Source organism: Cutaneotrichosporon cavernicola, assembly GCF_030864355.1.
Source record: "Cutaneotrichosporon cavernicola HIS019 DNA, chromosome: 7b".
Lineage (NCBI taxonomy): Eukaryota > Fungi > Basidiomycota > Tremellomycetes > Trichosporonales > Trichosporonaceae > Cutaneotrichosporon > Cutaneotrichosporon cavernicola.
Window position 1 is genome coordinate 140,692 of NC_083400.1, and position 16,392 is coordinate 157,083.

The 16,392-nt window shown below is 57.8% G+C and overlaps 6 protein-coding genes across 6 annotated transcripts; 3 read left to right on the top strand and 3 right to left on the bottom strand.

Annotated features, from left to right (window-relative positions):
• Positions 1-2,031: 2,031 nt before the first annotated feature.
• CcaverHIS019_0702650 (uncharacterized protein) lies at positions 2,032-3,580 on the bottom strand (the record flags this gene model as incomplete). Its single annotated transcript, XM_060603680.1, has 5 exons — positions 2,032-2,050; positions 2,416-2,792; positions 2,874-2,978; positions 3,142-3,220; positions 3,432-3,580. The coding sequence occupies 5 exons, from the start codon at positions 3,578-3,580 to the stop codon at positions 2,032-2,034; spliced, it is 729 nt and encodes a 242-aa protein (XP_060459949.1).
• A 1,428-nt stretch (positions 3,581-5,008) lies between these two features.
• Positions 5,009-7,295, bottom strand: LYS4 (uncharacterized protein; the record flags this gene model as incomplete). The annotated part of the gene is made up of 3 exons (XM_060603681.1): positions 5,009-6,641; positions 6,683-7,012; positions 7,111-7,295. 3 exons carry the CDS (start codon positions 7,293-7,295, stop codon positions 5,009-5,011), a joined length of 2,148 nt encoding a protein of 715 aa, XP_060459950.1.
• Positions 7,296-8,538: 1,243 nt separating this feature from the next.
• Positions 8,539-10,102, top strand: CcaverHIS019_0702670 (uncharacterized protein; the record flags this gene model as incomplete). Its single annotated transcript, XM_060603682.1, has 3 exons — positions 8,539-8,729; positions 9,100-9,184; positions 9,305-10,102. The coding sequence occupies 3 exons, from the start codon at positions 8,539-8,541 to the stop codon at positions 10,100-10,102; spliced, it is 1,074 nt and encodes a 357-aa protein (XP_060459951.1).
• Positions 10,103-10,635: 533 nt separating this feature from the next.
• Positions 10,636-12,807, top strand: CcaverHIS019_0702680 (uncharacterized protein; the record flags this gene model as incomplete). Its single annotated transcript, XM_060603683.1, has 11 exons — positions 10,636-10,669; positions 10,700-10,785; positions 10,817-11,109; positions 11,150-11,273; positions 11,306-11,362; positions 11,394-11,500; positions 11,537-11,610; positions 11,651-12,029; positions 12,062-12,134; positions 12,170-12,662; positions 12,701-12,807. The coding sequence occupies 11 exons, from the start codon at positions 10,636-10,638 to the stop codon at positions 12,805-12,807; spliced, it is 1,827 nt and encodes a 608-aa protein (XP_060459952.1).
• Positions 12,808-13,919: 1,112 nt separating this feature from the next.
• On the bottom strand, positions 13,920-14,741 carry CcaverHIS019_0702690 (uncharacterized protein; the record flags this gene model as incomplete). The annotated part of the gene is made up of 4 exons (XM_060603684.1): positions 13,920-13,981; positions 14,021-14,278; positions 14,320-14,485; positions 14,520-14,741. 4 exons carry the CDS (start codon positions 14,739-14,741, stop codon positions 13,920-13,922), a joined length of 708 nt encoding a protein of 235 aa, XP_060459953.1.
• Positions 14,742-15,022: 281 nt separating this feature from the next.
• Positions 15,023-16,302, top strand: CcaverHIS019_0702700 (uncharacterized protein; the record flags this gene model as incomplete). The annotated part of the gene is made up of 3 exons (XM_060603685.1): positions 15,023-15,469; positions 15,503-16,007; positions 16,277-16,302. The coding sequence occupies 3 exons, from the start codon at positions 15,023-15,025 to the stop codon at positions 16,300-16,302; spliced, it is 978 nt and encodes a 325-aa protein (XP_060459954.1).
• Between the last annotated feature and the right edge of the window lie 90 nt (positions 16,303-16,392).

Genomic DNA, 16,392 nt, shown 5'->3' on the forward strand with positions numbered 1-16,392 from the left:
ACTGACCCTGAGAATACTAAATGGTGATATAATGAAAAATGGTCTAGATTCTAGTTGTAAATTCAGCTGATTTCAACTCGGAGGTTAACTTGATTGACGAGAGGCAGGGTGTAAGTAGAAGAGGGCAAGCAACACAGTATTGGTGGTATGTACGCCACCTACCATTGTAGATGAAGACGGTATCTGTGGCTTGGCGTTACTCTGTGGATCGGTGGGCTTGGTTATGGCCAATGGTATAGTTGTATGACCGCGTGGTTGCTGTACTGGCTGTATTGTAAGCGGAGGGCGGTCGTAACTGTACTGTAAGCTGCTGCAAACAGTGTATCGTAATGGACATGCTTGGATGTTTGGCTCAGTCTGACGCTACCCCGATCATTTCTCCCCTGTAGTCTCGAGTTGGGACCAGACAGGCAAATAGCACCACACAGGCCAACCTTGCATCTCAATCCGGCAGGCATATCCTCCCCCTTGTCAATACGCCAACGTCTCGCCGTCGCAGGGGTATTTTTCGCCAGCACCGTCGACTCGTACGTAAGGGTTCGGCGTACAGCGTACAGATGTTGACGAGTTGTTTGCCGCCAATGGCGTACTATAATTCATGGACATTAATTCATGTGACGGATAGAGGAGGCGCGTCTACCCGAGTTTGTCGTTTTCACCTCCGACCTCTTATCCTGCCTGAGATCCTGCCATATCCATTCCGTATGTGAAGGTGATGGCACAGATCTCAGACCTGCGTCATCATCAGGTGTTGGCACTGCCCACTTGCACTTGCACTTGCAAGTCAATGCCACGTCAGGCGTGACGCGCCGCGCAACCCGCCAAGCCGCCATATTGTACTATTTTGCGGCCATGCCCACCCCGCAGTGACGCCACACCTAGGCTCCGTTACATTACACAGCAACGGACGGGGCGACGAGCGACTTAGAGCTAAGCAAAAGACGGAGCAGAGACGGGACTCCCGTACTGCATGTTTAGATTCGACTCCGAGAGTTGACATGGCTGGGCATTGCTTCGCTGCCTCCTGAGTGTTGGCTGGGCATTTGGCTCCGTGGGTGGAGGAATGTGGTCCAGGCCTGAAACACCTCGAATCGTTCTCAGCAGTCACATTCTTGTTAAAATGTTCCATGTACGGAGAGAGGGAGAGAGGGACCGTCCGCCACTAGAAGAGCTACTAGAAGAGGAGGAAGAGCGAAGAACATTGCCAGCCTCCAGCCTCAAATCGCGGGAATATCAACCAGGTCAGGCACATGTGCCGCCGCGGAAAGCGGGAGTGGGTTTCTAAGCTCGCACTGTTACAACAGTGGGATCACTGGTACGATCTCCAGTGTCCAATGCCGTTCCTATTCCCACAGTGATCGCGGGTGCCTCCAATCCCGGTGGCAAACTCGTATCATAGAACACAGAGGATAGAATGAGCGCTGATGTGAGAAACGGACTTGGACTTGAGACTCGACTGGGACATGGACTGACGTGTGTCTTCACCTAGGTTGGTCACGCAATGTGCCAGCGATAATTGACGCGTCCGATTCCAGCTGTACACGTACACGTACACACACGTACACGTTCACGCACGGGCGTTACTGGATCTGTGTGGAATGGGTTGGGACTTGATTGCCCCATCCCATCCCCGATGGCGGCAGATGACAAGTCTTGTTGAGGCAAGGATCCAAAGTACGGGATCGGTTTAGGTTACACTACCCAGAGCTGACGACGCCGGCGACATGTACGACGCGGCGTCTATTGCTGCAGTCAGACCACTGTAAAGCAGCGCACGGGATGCCAGTCAAGGAGAGTACGGCGTCAAGTACAGGTGACCTCCGCACATCTTGGGCGAGGCGAGGTGGCGGTATGCGTGAGTAGGTCCCGGGTTCGCGTTAGCGCGCGGTTTTAGAACCCGTGCGGCCACGTAGTGCGTCACCCGACTTGCCAACGCGACGGAGGTCGCCAGTAACGTACGCAACCCGCAAGACCCCGCTGTCAGTCTACCCCAACTGTCATGCCCATCTACTGCATCGTCTAGTCTCTAGCTTAGAGCTTGGAGAAGATTCTGGTTGTCAGCTTTCATCAAGGACTATGCAGCTGAACCGCCAGTGTTTCTGCGCACAGAAACTCCAGGTTTGTTCGCTTTGTTGCGTACGATGCCGACATCCTTTCGACTGGACGTCGCCACTCAGATCCAGCTTCAGGCTCCCTCTGCCTGTCATTTGCTCAGTAGCGAAGAACACGGCCTGGAAGCCGGCTCGCAGCACAGCGCTCGGGCCATGCCAGACCGTTCTTCTGCTGCCCCGCCAGGACACGAGTAGGACACGGCCAGATCCACTGCCATACAAAGCCCAGCACGCACGCGCCTGCTTTCCCCACTCGTCTACCCCTCCACCAGCTGCTTTTTGTCACACACACACACACACTCACTCGTCAATAATCCAAGCCTGGTCCCACAGCTCGACGTCGAGCGCGAATCCGTCCTTCTTGCCCTCACGATCGATGCGCCCGCCCAGCTCGCACCCCTTGCGCACACACGCCAGGTCGCCCTTGCGCATGCGCAACAAAGGGCAGTAGTCGTTACCGCCGTCACCGACGTAGACAATCTTGTCCCATGCCTCCTTGCCGCCGTGCTCAGCAAGCCAGGCGTCAAGCTCGTCACCCTTGCACATGTTCGGCAGGCAGCCGACCGTGCAGCCGTGCTGGGGGCCGTCAGCGGGCAGACGCCGCCCGATGTGCAGCCGGTCGCCGTCCCAGCGCGAAGGGTTCGTGATGACCTTGTTGAAGAGGTGACCGAGGCCGTGGTGCTGGTGTGAGCGGGGCTACAGGAGAGGAACGGAAGAGTGCTTATCCACAGCTTACGTCCGAATATCTCAGCTCTGACTCACCTCGAGGATAGTGCCGATGTAGACCTCGTTCGAGTTGGAGAGGCAGAGGAAGGTGGTCTCTCCCCGGTGCTTGAGGCCGTTGACCGCGCGCTTCATCGCGGGGTGCTGTGTGTGAGCAGTGTACGGATTAGGAGAGCGTCAGGAGCTGGAGAAGAAGGCAACAGCCCATTCGACCTCCCTCGGTTTGCCTGTTCCGCAGAGAGCAAGGTCCAGAGACTGCCCAACGAGGCAGGTCCTTCCTCCAACCCTGCAAACATCTGTAACGCACCACAGGGAGCTGACGGAGGGCATCGAGCACCTGCTCCTTCTTGTACCCGGCGTTGAAGAGGTCCTCCATGGTCTGGTCGCTGATGTCAGCTTGAAGTTCACATGTAACAGCTGAGACCGAGAGGAGAATCCACGGCTGCGCACGTGCGTGGGCTGGTGACCGCATTGGCACCAGGAGAGGTTGAGAGGAAAGGCAGGGGAGGGTGGAGAAGGGACGTAAGTGGGGAAGAGAAGCAGGCGGAGGAGGCAGATAAGGGCTGAAGACGTGTGGACATCGGCACCATCACTCACACAACATCAGGCATGCACTGGCTGCCGGCGCTCTTGCGGTTCTGGAGCGTGCGACGGAGGCTGGTGTCGAGGACCTCGAAGACCCAGCGGTCCGTGTCCTGGTCGACGAAGGACCAGTCAAAGTCGAAGACGACGAGATTCTTGGGCATGTTTGGACGAGTTGGAATAAGAAGAGGATTAAAAGGACAGCCTAGAGAGAGAGCGCTGGGCAAGGTGAGATGACCCGGGGCTGGGGTTCGAGTGGAAGGTGGAGGTCGGGGAAAACTCGCAAAGCGAGGTGGAGGTCACTCCGATCAGCCAACATATGTATGCCACCGTGGGAAACTTGACGATTCTGACCAAGACGATGTGAACAATGTCTACACTCCCAGCCCGTTACTCTCCGTCTTCAGAGCAGGAAGAGTACGTTAAAAAAACCGCAGATCAAAGGGTCCAATACCACACACTCCCCAATCCGACTTAGATCCCTTACGGCGCCAAAAACGTTGCTCCAGACACCTCTGGAACTCTCAATACACTAGGAGGGAGTCGAACCCCCGCCGAACGCATGGCAAGCGTCCATGATACCGTTTCACCACTAGTGTTGTGGTTTGAGAAGTGTGCAGGTTGAACAAAAGGTGCCCGACGGTCGGCGGAACTGGGGTTATAAGCTTATCCAGAACCTCTACGGCAAGTGGACTTGTTCTTTGGGCGGATTTAAGACGTCATGGGCGGTATTGAGGCCTCAAGTGTCCGTCGATGATGTATGGGATGAAAGATTGGTTCGCATGGGTAGATGTGGGAGGGGTGGCGGCCAGGTTGGACAGTACAGTAGCCGACCGCGACTGGTAGTCCTCTCTGTCCCACTCTTAATGCAGCCGATCTTCGTATTGGTCATTTGAAATGCTTTAAAATGAGAGTATGCGGTTTGAACCGATTTGAATCGCCCTCGTATTGAGTATCAATAATCATTGAAGGAGTGGGGCAGGGGCACGGTTTTTCGTTAACCAAAGAGCAAAGGAGTTAGGGGCTGCTGCAATCCTGGCTGTCCTGCCTGCTCTTGCTTAAAACGAGAATCGTCTGTGTCCTATTCCCCTGCCCCACTCTTACGGCTCTCAGCTTATCTTTGAGTCGTCAGAGCATCAGAATCCTCTACAGGGGTACCAGTCTGCACACCCTCGCAATCCCATCCAGACGACTAATTTGCGGGAATCGGGCTGATCCCACTCGCTCTCCTTCGACTCGTAACGGTAATTGTAACGAGGAAGCGATGGAGCATACACATGGATCCTGGTCGCACACCCTCCAGGTTCCAGGCTAGTAGAGGCGCCACATCTGGGACTCGCAGTCTGAGCGGCTTCAGCCCAGGAGAGTACATCTTCAAGAGGACAGTGACGTTGGGCCAATCTTAACACTGCAAGGATCCCAGCTGGTTCTTTTGAACGTCGTCTTCGCTTTCACCGTCCTCGATCGTCCTGCCGGCCCCCGTCACCAACCAGTTCCATACTCCAACCAATCAATCACAACCAATGCCTATGCCTAACAGTGCTAAGTGAGTACGTCCGTCCTCATTCTCCCGATCTCCTATGCCTCTATGCCTACTGGAGCGACGCGCGAATGAAGCCTTCCAAGCCGCCGTTGACCCACAGCTCCTGCACCGACCGTCCAACCCGCGCAGAGGGGTAGTGCTTCTCCCCCTCGGCCCCCATAGAGAGGGTGACGCCCCCGTTCCGCGTGTCAATCTTGACTCGCCAGTCCTGGGGAATGACAGTGAGGTTTCCGTCCTTGCCGCCCGCGCCACGGACGTCGTCCTTGGCAAACCACTTGGTGAGGTCCTCGACGAGCTCGGGCGCCTCGATGAGGATCAGGCCGTTATTGATCGAGTTGCGCTTGAAGATGTCGCCAAAGCTTCCGCAGATGACGAGCGGGATGCCAGCGTTCTTGATGGCTGTGGCGGCCTGCTCGCGCGACGAACCAGTGCCAAAGTTGTAGCCGGAGAAGAGGATGGGAGTCGCGTTGGCGGTGTCCTTGGCGCGCAGGTCCTTGATCGTCGACGCGAAGAGTGGGTCATAGTTCTCCATCACGACCTCGGCCTGGCGCTCAGGAGTAATGTCGTCCTGGTACGTGTACTTGCCGGGGTACATGCCGTCGGTGGTCAGGTTGTCCTGGGGCGCAAAGACGAGCGGACCCTCAAAGTACTCGGGGAAGCCGGGGAGGAGGGGCTCAGCCTCTCCTGTCGCGGCAGGGGGAGCGGCAGGGGACGCCTCAATGCTGAACTTGGGCACGTCGTACTGTGGGAGCGAGGCGAGGTCCATCGAGTCGGGGCCACAGATCTCGCCCTTGGCAGCAGACGCGGCGACAACGGCAGGAGACGCCAGGTACGCGATGGCGTCGGGCGAGCCCATGCGTCCCTTGTAGTTGCGGTTGGTGGCCGAGATACCGACCTCGCCCTTCTCGAGAAGACCAACACCAAGGCCAATGCACGGCCCACAACCAGCGGGAAGCGTCTTGGCACCGGCCGCAACGAGTGCCTGCCAGTCACCAGCAGCCTCAGCATCCTCCTGCACGCGGCTCGAGGCGGCGGCAATGTAGAACTCGACACCAGGAGCAATCTTCTTGCCGCGCAGCACATCAGCGGCCGCCTTGATGTCACTCGCGCGCGAGTTGGTACACGACACGAGATACGCCTTGTTGATCTTGATCGGCTTCTCCATGAGCTTGGGGAGCGCGGTCGCGACCTTGACCGAGTTGGGGCCCGAGACGTGCGGCACAAGAGTCGACAGGTCGAGGTGCAGGCGCGAGGCGTAGTGGGCTCCGGGGTCGGCAGCGACCCGCTCAGCAAGCGACTGCTCCAAGCGCTCGTCGTTCAGGCGCGGGTGAGTCCCGTCGGACGGTACGGTCGACGAAGGCGAGATGAACTTGCGCAGCTCGGCCTTACGGATCAGACCGCGGTACCACTCGGCAAGCGTGTAGTCGACGGGGAACACGCCGGCGACGGCGCCCCACTCTGTCGTCATGTTCGCAATGGTCAGGCGCTCGTCGACCGAGAGGTGCTCGATGCCTGAGCCGGTGAACTCAATGGCCGCGTTCAGCACCTGGTCCTCGTTGAAGAGGCCGGCCAGAGCCACGATGACGTCCTTGCCGGTGACGCCCGGCGAGAGCTTGCCGTCAAGCGAGACCTGGACGACGCGGGGAATCTGCCACCAGAACTTGCCGGTAGCCCAGATGCCGCTGGATATTAGCTCTGATTCTAGCTGCCGTCGGCAACTCACGCAGCATCTGTGCGCACGATCGCGGTACCGAGGCACCCGACGCCGCCGTAATGGTTCGAGTGCGAGTCGGACGCAACGACCATCTTGCCGGGCCACGCGTAGCCCTCCTCGACAACGATCTGGTGGCCAATACCGCGGCCGGCAGGGTAAAAGTCAACGCCTTGCTGCTTGGCGAACGCCTCGATGCGCTTGTACTTGTTGACGTTGGTCTCGGACTTGTTCTGGACATCGTGGTCGAGCGTGAAGATGGGCTGGCGCGGGTTATCGAGCTTGGAGCAATCGAGGGAGAGGAACTTTGAGATGACGGGACCGGTATTGTCGTGGGTCATCCTGACATTATTAGGCCTTCCGCAGTGGGTGGCGACATCGGGCAGAGGGAGAAGCTTTCGTCTTCTCTTCCGCGCCCATCGTACAATAAACACACTCACACATGCTCTGGCCTGATCATCACATAGTCGCCCGAGCGAACCTTGGCCGTGGGGGGAAGGTCGACCGCATACTTCTGGACAATCTTCTCAACGAGCGTCTGGGGTGTAGAGACCGTCGCGTACGTGCGAAGAGTGCGCGAGCAGGCGGGGAGAACGCGGTGTCGCGCGAGCACGACGAGAGGCATGGTTATGGCGTTGGAGGGAGTGTTTTGAAGAGACAAAGTTGAGAGTGGAATCGGGCAAAGTTGGTTGGCTCGGTCAAGCGCGACTCGACTTTAATGGCGACATCGGATATCTTCGGCGACGAACCGGTCACGTGATAGAGCGGATTTGTGTCGCCGCTGCTCTCCGAGCTGGGTTAACGAATGAGGCATCGGAGGCAGCGAACGCGTCTCAAGTGGTGACGACTGGAGATGATGGGACGGCACAGGTCGGCGCGCGTGATTAGATAGTGTCGCGCGATTGTATAATCCATGGTGGGTTGAGTGGATTGTGCCGAGATTGCGCGGAAAATGAATCCACGGAGGGCTTGCCTGGGGAGAGAACAAAGGCGTCTGATTAGATATGCAGAATACATCGTATCCCGGGTCAGCGCTTGAGAATTGAGGGCTTGAGAGTCTTGCCAGAGTACTTATGCATGAGTGCATTGTTGCTTGGGTGGGGTGGTCCATTATTTTGCTGCCCAGAATATCCAGAATGCATCGAATGATCAGACGCGTTGATATGTTGGTATGGTACACTCATTACGTCATCCACGCTCTGTCAATACCATCCATGTCGTTAAACCACCAGAAACAGAAACATGGTCGCTGTCAACAAACGGAAAGGGGGGCGTAAGAAGCCATTTGCAGCTTGGGGCCGGTTTCGCTGGAATCTACTCGACTTTTTCTGTGACCCAGCCACCGCGGACCCCCACTCGGCCATATGGAGCAACCCAGGACAATCAGTTCCCCGCAATGGTTCACGTTAGGCCGATGCGCCCACTCTGGGCTCTGATTCTATGCAGGTCAAGCATGCCTCATTCCTTACTTTGTCACTAGTGAGTCGCCATTCGGTGATCCGTGATCCGTAATCAAGATGCTCTTAGAACTAGCGGAAGGCCGCTCCGACTGATTATAGGAATAGGACATGGTAATGGGGTACTGTATTACGGGTTCTGCGGAGTGCGGTGATTTAAAAGTGTTGGATCATAACAATTGCGGTGATGTCACCACCATTCCTCCGCATCGGAATCAACATCTCCGGAGTCCGGCTGCTCCTCCATTCATATGATTGCTAACCCTTCCCACCTCTCTTGATCTTCGTAACTCACTCAAAGTTATCCATCCACTCTAGCTCGTTGCTGTGGTCTTTTGTCTTTAACCTTTGCTCAGCCTTCCCAGCTCTCCCCTCCTTCAATCCCCCACCATCCTTCGCACACTCGCCAGAATGCGCCCGTGGACTTTCGAGGCGCACATCCCCCGCACCGTGTTCGGGCAGGGAACGCTCTCCAAGATTCCCGAGGAGGTTGAGAAGCTCGGCGGAAAGAGCGTGCTCATCGTCACTGAGGACACGGACCGGCAGATTGCGCTTGCGGAGCGTATTGGCAACGACCTCGGCAAGGACCGCGTGGCTGGTGTGTGAGTCTTCTTGGGCAGTGGGTAGAGGAAATGGATTATGAATGGGCGGGGAGGTGTGGACTTGGAAGAGTCCATTGGGTCCTCGGGATAGGGAGACCCGACTCCGAGCTCCGAGAATCCGAGGGGTTTGGCATTGGGTATCCATTGTCTTGTGAGGGACCTCTCTGTGGTCGTCCAGCACTTTGCGTCCCTCTCGGCCATGCGGACGACCAAGTCAAGATGGTGGAGTCGACCATGGCTCGGTCTGGTGGACGAGCAGGTTGCTCGTCCATGCGCCCACTTTGCGTTGCAAGCTTGGCGTCGGCTGCAGTCTAGAGGGCAGAGGTGGGGGAGGCACAGAACGACGTCATCAGAACTCCACTAACAGCAGGTGCACCGATGCTGTCATGCACACCCCCGAGGACGTAACGAACAAGGCGCTCGAGCAGCTCAAGGCATCCAAGGCGGACTGCTTGGTGAGTGACTTGCCGATGGCAGCTGGGCGTTGGTTACCTGCGTGTGCCGTTCTGCGTTTTGCAGCATTGCTACACCCAGACAAGCCAAGCCCTCGACCACTACTCAACGCTAACACTTAGGTCTCTGTCGGCGGCGGATCCACCGTCGGTCTAGGCAAGGCTCTTGCCATCCGCACTGGCATCCCCCACATCGCCGTGCCCACAACTTACGCTGGGTCGGAGGCGACGCCCATCCTCGGCGAGACGGTGAACAAGCTTAAGACGACTCGCTCCGACCCCAAGATCCTTCCCAACACTATCGTCTACGACGTGGACCTGACGCTTTCCCTCCCGGCCCAGTTGACGTACACGTCCGGTATGAATGCGATCGCGCACTGCGTCGAGGCGCTCTACTCGCCCACCATCAACCCGATTATCGAGGGTGTTGCAATTTCAGGCATCACCAACCTCTACCACGCCCTGTTGAAGCTCAAGGACGCCCCGAACGACATTGATGCCCGCGCACAGGCACAGCAGGGAGCGTACGCGGCTGGCGTATGTCTCGGACACGTGGGTATGGCCATCCACCACAAGCTATGCCACACCCTGGGTGGGACCTTCAACCTGCCGCACGCGCAGACGCACACCGTTGTCCTGCCCCACGCCATGGCGTATAACATGGAAGCCGCTCCTGTGGCCATGAACCAGATTGCCAAGGCTATCGGGACCGATGGATCGCCAGCCCAGGCACTGTGGGAGCTCGAGAAGGCTCTCGGGACTGTCCAGAGCCTCGAATCGCTCGGACTCAAGAAAGAGGACCTTGAGGTCGCTGCCGACCTCGCTGCAAAGGCCCAGTACCCTAACCCGGCGCCGCTTGAGCGTGGCAAGCTCCTCGCACTCCTCGAGAACGCGTTCTACGGTCGCCCGCCGTCTGCGTAGGTCCTCAATGTATGCCCCGCAGTACGGTGTGGTAACGGTAGAAATGGACCGCGATCCCGGCTCTGACGCGAGATGTAAACCAGATGTATGATGTATCTGTGGGATTGGCTTGTCGTACTGTCGTGACGTGTCATTGTGTGTCATGGTCAAGGGCGTGCATCTGTGTTTGATACTGTAATCCTACCAAATCACCTCTGGACTGGTAGGCTGGTAGGCAAGGCGCTTCAACCCTCTGATGTAGATGGCAAAGGAGGCAAGCAACCTGCAGGTCCAGGATATGATCTCGGCTTCACCGGATGCATGTTGCCGAGCTTGTAACTTGTCGGTGTTCGGGGAGATTGGCAGACGGAGGAGACCGAAAACGGCCCACCAGCTTAACCAACTGGTAAAGTAACCGAACACCACATGCCGTAGCCCATAGACGGGTTGTGAGTTTAACGTCATGGCCACCGACACATCGAGCTGAGCCTTAGCCATATACATGTCGGTTGTCGCGATCACGAACCCCGAATCCAATCCATAACCTCCCCACCATGGCAGGACCCCGCATCCCATCCTACGCTGAGAGTGCGTCATCCCGCAGCAGCGCTGACCCAGTCAATGCGGCACTCACAGCCAAGGGCTCGCCGTTCGAGACCATCGAGGTCGACATGCACGGCGTCAAGCAGATCGCATTTAAGAATGTATATCATTGTTCCGCAATTCTAACAACAGCAAGTACCAACCTACGGGCACTTGTACGCTCGGTCCATCGACAAGTATGCGGACCGCGTGTGCGTCTCATCGCCAGTCGGTAACCCTACCAAGGCTATTGCGGGCGAACGCGAGTACCTGACGTATCGGGAGATGGGCGAGCGCGCGTACGCGCTCGCCGGCTGGATGCTCGAGCAGGGCGTGCGGGCTGGAGACCCCGTCGCTGTCGGAGGTCTCAACACTGCCAAGCTCATCATCGCGTTGGTCGGTCTCCACCTCCTCGGAGCCGTGCCCCTTGTACTGAACGCTACTCTGTGAGTTTGAGTTGTAATTTGGTCAGGCTGACAACAATAGCACGGGCGACGCGCAGGTGCACTGCGCCACCCTTACGCGGTGCAAGCTAATTCTCGTGGATGTCAAGGCTGGAGAGGCTATTGGGCCTGTTCGCGACCAACTCGATGCCCGCGGTGCTGGCCCCGTAAGGCTAGATATGGCAGCGGCTGACATAAGACGTACTGCTGGGAAAGCCTCGACTTGCTCCCGCCTGCAGCGCGTGCTGGTTGCAAGGTACGCTATCGCTGATCTCGCTGATGGCTAGGAACTCATAGTCAACCCATCTCCAGCGTCTGTTGAGGAGGTCAAGAGTGGGCGCGCTCGGGCGAGCGTGACCCCAGAGAGCGATGCCAACATCTTCCTCACTTCTGGGTGAGCGCCCTCCATTCGAAAGATAACTCACACCAGAACGACAAGCATGCCCAAGGGTGTGCTGCTGACCCACCGCATCTGCATGCATTCCAACACGTCTGCCGAGTATTGTACGTCTTTCACCAAGAAACAAAAAAAGCTCACACACAGCGGTTGCACGCCACGCGATGCGTCTGGGCGCGACGTACGAGATGGCGATTGCGGCCGCAACGACGCCGCCTGAGGAACAGGGCGTGTTCCTCCTCCCCGTCCCTCTGTTCCATGTGACAGGCTACATCGGCCTCAACCGCAACTTTGTCAACGGTGGCAAGATTGTGCTCATGCGTCGTTGGGATCCCGAGGCAGCCATCGACCTCATGATCAAGGAGAAGGTGACGTCGAGCACGGGCGTTCCATCGATCTTCCAGAGCATCCTGCAGTCTCCAGGCCTCAAGGACAAGATCAAGCTGCAGGGAGTCAGTATTGGTGGCTCCCTCCCGCCTGAACGCCTGCCGGGAGACATGGAGAAGGCGTTCCCCGATCTCTACATGTTCGTATCATGCTTGTGTTGTCTGACAATAGGATCACAGCGTTTGGGATGACAGAAACGATCGGTGCTCACGTTACCCTCGCCGGCCCAGACCTTCGGCGCAAGGTGAGCTCCTCGTGAACGCGAAAGCGCTAACCCAGCCCCACGCGGCTGGTATCACTATGCCCACGGGCCAGCTGAAGATTGTCGACCTAGAGACGCGCGAGGAATGCCCGCCAAACGTCCCCGGCGTCATCTTGATGAAAGGCTCCAACGTGTGCAAGGGCTATATCAACAACCCTGAGGCGACGGCCGCCGCCCTCACCAAGGACGGGTGGCTTGACAGTGGCGATATCGGCTTCCTGGACGATGAGGGGTTCCTGGTTGTTTGTGACAGGCAGAAGGACATTATCATTCGTGCCGGCGAGAACATTTCCAGTGCAGAGGTCGAGCACGTCATCTACTCTGACGACCGGATCGCTGAGGCTGCCGCTGTAGCGGTTCCTCACGACTTGTGGGGCGAGCTTGTCGGTGTGGCTGTGACTCTTGCACCTGGTGCGACAGCCACGCCAGAGAGTATCCTCGAGCTCGCCAGGCCCCGCATTCGCGGGCCCGCACAACCTGCCATCATCGCCATCTTTGACGAGCCTCTCGGTGAGTATCCCCCGAACAAAAGGAATAGCTGACAGAAGCACGTAATGCCAACGGCAAGATTCTCAAGACTGAGATCAAGAAGGACGTCGTTGCGCGTTGGGAGGCACAGGGCCGCGACGGCGGAGCGGTCCGAGCCAAGCTGTAGGAAATGAGGAAGAATCACAAGTCCGATGGATACCATGAGCGAGGCGAGGGTGGATGGGAAGGGCGTGTTTCGGGTTGTGACGCGTTATTGCTATTCTAATGGCTAAAGCGTCTTCACACTCTAGGGCTGGTGCCCGACTGACGAGCCCCATGGCCTCAGCAACATACAAGCGGAAAGACACACAACCGATGGAGGGTGTAGCCTCTCAACAGTTCAACCAACGCCAGTTATCTCTCCAATCCCTGCAAGCTCGCCCTCTCCTGGAGTGCGAGAAGCTTGGGCATCCGCGAGACGCGAGCGGGGGTAATGAGATCGTCTACGAGTTCGTTGACCGCCAGTCTCGACACGGTAAGAAGAGCCTGCCACTCTAAGCGGTTTGTTCTCAACTATGCCGTACAGGCGTCTCATGGCTCTACAAGGGGTAGATGGGCGGCTCTCGCAGCACGGCCAAGCACATGTACGACCGGGGAGCGTCGCGCTTCCGTGATCAGCAGACGCTAAGGGTTCGCTCATGGCTCTAAGGCGTAAAGGCCATACAGCGTCCGCTTCCTACTGGGATTCAGGTCGCATGGATGTTGCAGCGGCCGAATCTCAGACTACTAGCCCATCAAAGTTGACCACATCGTAGGTGACATCGGATAGTGGTTATTCCGCGGCCTTGCTATACTGTACTGTTCTGAGGCCGTGCCTTCGGGCTCGAGAGTTCGAATCTCTCTGTCATCGACAAGTGTATGCTTTTGGCTGGCGAGGTGTTCGACCCTCGACCTAACCCTCAAGGTGAGGCTTGCCCACTTCTTGCGTGGTCATAGGGTGTCCTACCATCAGGCCACGCCAAGCTAAGACATGCAGGACCTGGACAGCAGAGGAAAGCGGAGGAGCATCGCTGGCGCGGGGATGAAGGCTAGGACGGACGAGTGAGGTACAGTAGCTGGATATGGGGTGAACGGCCACCGGGACAATCTGCGGACCGCACTCCCCTTCTTGTTCCCCGACTTCGCCTGAAGTGACTGTCGCTCTTGGGGTCAGACAAGCACGGTAGTCACTTCATACCCGTTACGTCCTTTGCCAATACAAGTAGGTGACCACATGCCATAACATACTCTACACATAATCTACTTGCCCGCATCCTCGTGCAGGAGTACATACTCCCGCGCCGACGTCCCGAACTTAAGCACTGCCGTCAGTTGTGCTCGCCAGCCCATCATCTACCCACCATCGTTTACTCGCAGCTCGTAGTATCGCGACTTGGGCACCTCCTGCCCGTTGACGTACGTGCCGTTGGTGCTGTCAAGGTCGAGGATATACGGCTTGACGTCGCTCTTGACATCGCCATACTGGCTCCGCTTCGACACCGCACGGAACTGCAGCACCGCATGCTGTTTGCTACAGCTCGGGTGCTGCACATGGATGTCCGCGACGACCGCGTCGCGCCCGACCAGGAAGCAACTCTGGCTATAAACATGGATGAGGTCTGGGTCAGCACCTCGTCATCTCGTCATGGTGAGCACTCACCGACCTGCTCGTCCCCTTTGAACACGTATAGCCGCCAGTTTTGTGTCGGCTTGCGCGCCTCGGGCGGCTCGTGATACTTGAGCGCAACGCCCTTGACCTGGTTACTCTCCTTGGCCAGCAGGCCAGACGAGCTAAAGTCTGGCTTTGGTGGGCTCTTGGGCTCGCCCTGCGTGTCAGCATCCCCTGAAAGGCATACTCACGGCGTCCTCGTCGTACCGCTGCCGATCGTCTTCGCGCTCGCGTTCCCGCTCGCGGGCGCCGTATCCCGCATCCGGTTCCCGCTTCACCTGCGCATACCTTCGGTCTCGGTCGCGCTCGCGCTCGCGGTCATCGCGCCTGTCCCGACGCGGTGAACGGCTGTTGGTCCGGCCGCCTCCACGTTCGCGTTGCCGAAAGTGTGGTGGTTCGTCCCGGGCCGACATGGATGGTGGATGGTTGAATGGTGGTGGATAAAAGGACGAGTGAAATGTGGGTGGCGTGTTTTGGGTACACCAGTGCCTGAAATGGAATGACATGATCGTCGGTCCGAGGTCACTCACTCACTTGATCACATTCTTCATCTTCGTCAACTGGTTATCATCCACCTTCGTATCGCCAACATCTCCTCTCTCCTCCAAGCTGTTACCATCCTCCAGCTTTACTACCCGGCATCGTGTACATATCCTTCCCACGCGTCCTGCTTTTCCACCCGCCGGTCGGCGCAATGGACCAACGTGACGCCACAATCTCCAGGCTCAAGCGCGATCTTGAGGTTTCGCACTTGTTCAACAGGGGTGTCCTCAGCTCAAATCAGGAACAGAAGGACCGCATCGTCGAGCTTGAGGCCGAAAACGCGATCCTCCGGACGACGGAGAGCAAGCTCGCCGCCCTCGAGGAAGCTTTCGAGGAGCAGGAGAAGCGGACCCAGCGCGCCGAGAACGTCCTGGCTGATGCGCGGAGGCGCGCAGCAAGTTGTCTGAAGTCGCTCAAGAATGCCGAGGAGGGACGTGAGCTGGCTGAACGCGATGCGGCGTACTGGCACGGCAGGTCTGAGTGTCTGGCCGAAGCTGCGGCGCAGGCGCAAAGCATCTTCGAGGATGCCATGGCTGCCGTGGCTGCGCCCCCAAAGCGGACAACGGAGCGCTTCACGCTTGCCTTACCCGGCGTCGCTGTGAGTTCTGGTCTAGTTGGGAGCTGACAGTAGCAAGCACAAACCGCACCCCCAGCCCTAGCCGTTGAAAGGGCGCGCGCCTCGACCTCGGAGTCGTCACGACCCGTCATGCACCGTCGCAAACGCTTACGGACAACCGACGATGAGGATAACGGTTCCGTGAAAGCATCACCTCCGACCGCACGTAGGTTGTTCACGAACATGGGGAACGGCAAGACGAAGGAATCCAGGTTGGCGACAGAGTCGGGCGAAGAAGATAGCCCATACTCGAGTCCACCTGGCGTAACGGGCAAGAAAAGGGGTGAAATACCGGACAGCGAATACTTACCCGCCAAAGGCAAGGGCGTGGCTACCAGTACCGATCCCCCGCCCGTCACGCGGCGAAAAGGCCGCCATTCGTCTCCTCTACCACGCCGGGCAACTGTCCCGAAGGCACGAGCGCCAGCGACTGCTCCGCGAATACGCCGACCTCAACCTCCGCCCGAACCCACACCCGAATCAGACATCGCGATCAAGAGCGAGCCGGAGAGTGACTCTGGTGAGAACCGCCCAGTGCTTGGCTCGAGTGTGTCGAAGAAGCAAGGGGTGAAGCGTTGCGTCCCAACGATGAGGCGGGCCAGTTGAGGATGTCTTCGTGACCAGGTTGCAGCCATACTTCTGCGACGCGCAAGTTTGCGGTCCTCTCTCCGCCGTCAACTGTGGTGATCTCTGTCAGCGAGGTTGGACGCGCTTGTGCGGAGCTCGCTACTGACGGGCATGTCGTTCAAGCACGACGGCTCGTCACTCTTTAGGCTGCGCTGACCCCAGACCCGCTCGACCGTTGGGACGACTAGGAACAATGAAGGCGAAACATATTGTTGTGCATGTACAGTATGATGCAGCGGTTGACCCATCACCAGGCCCGCTCGCGAAACTCTGGCTGA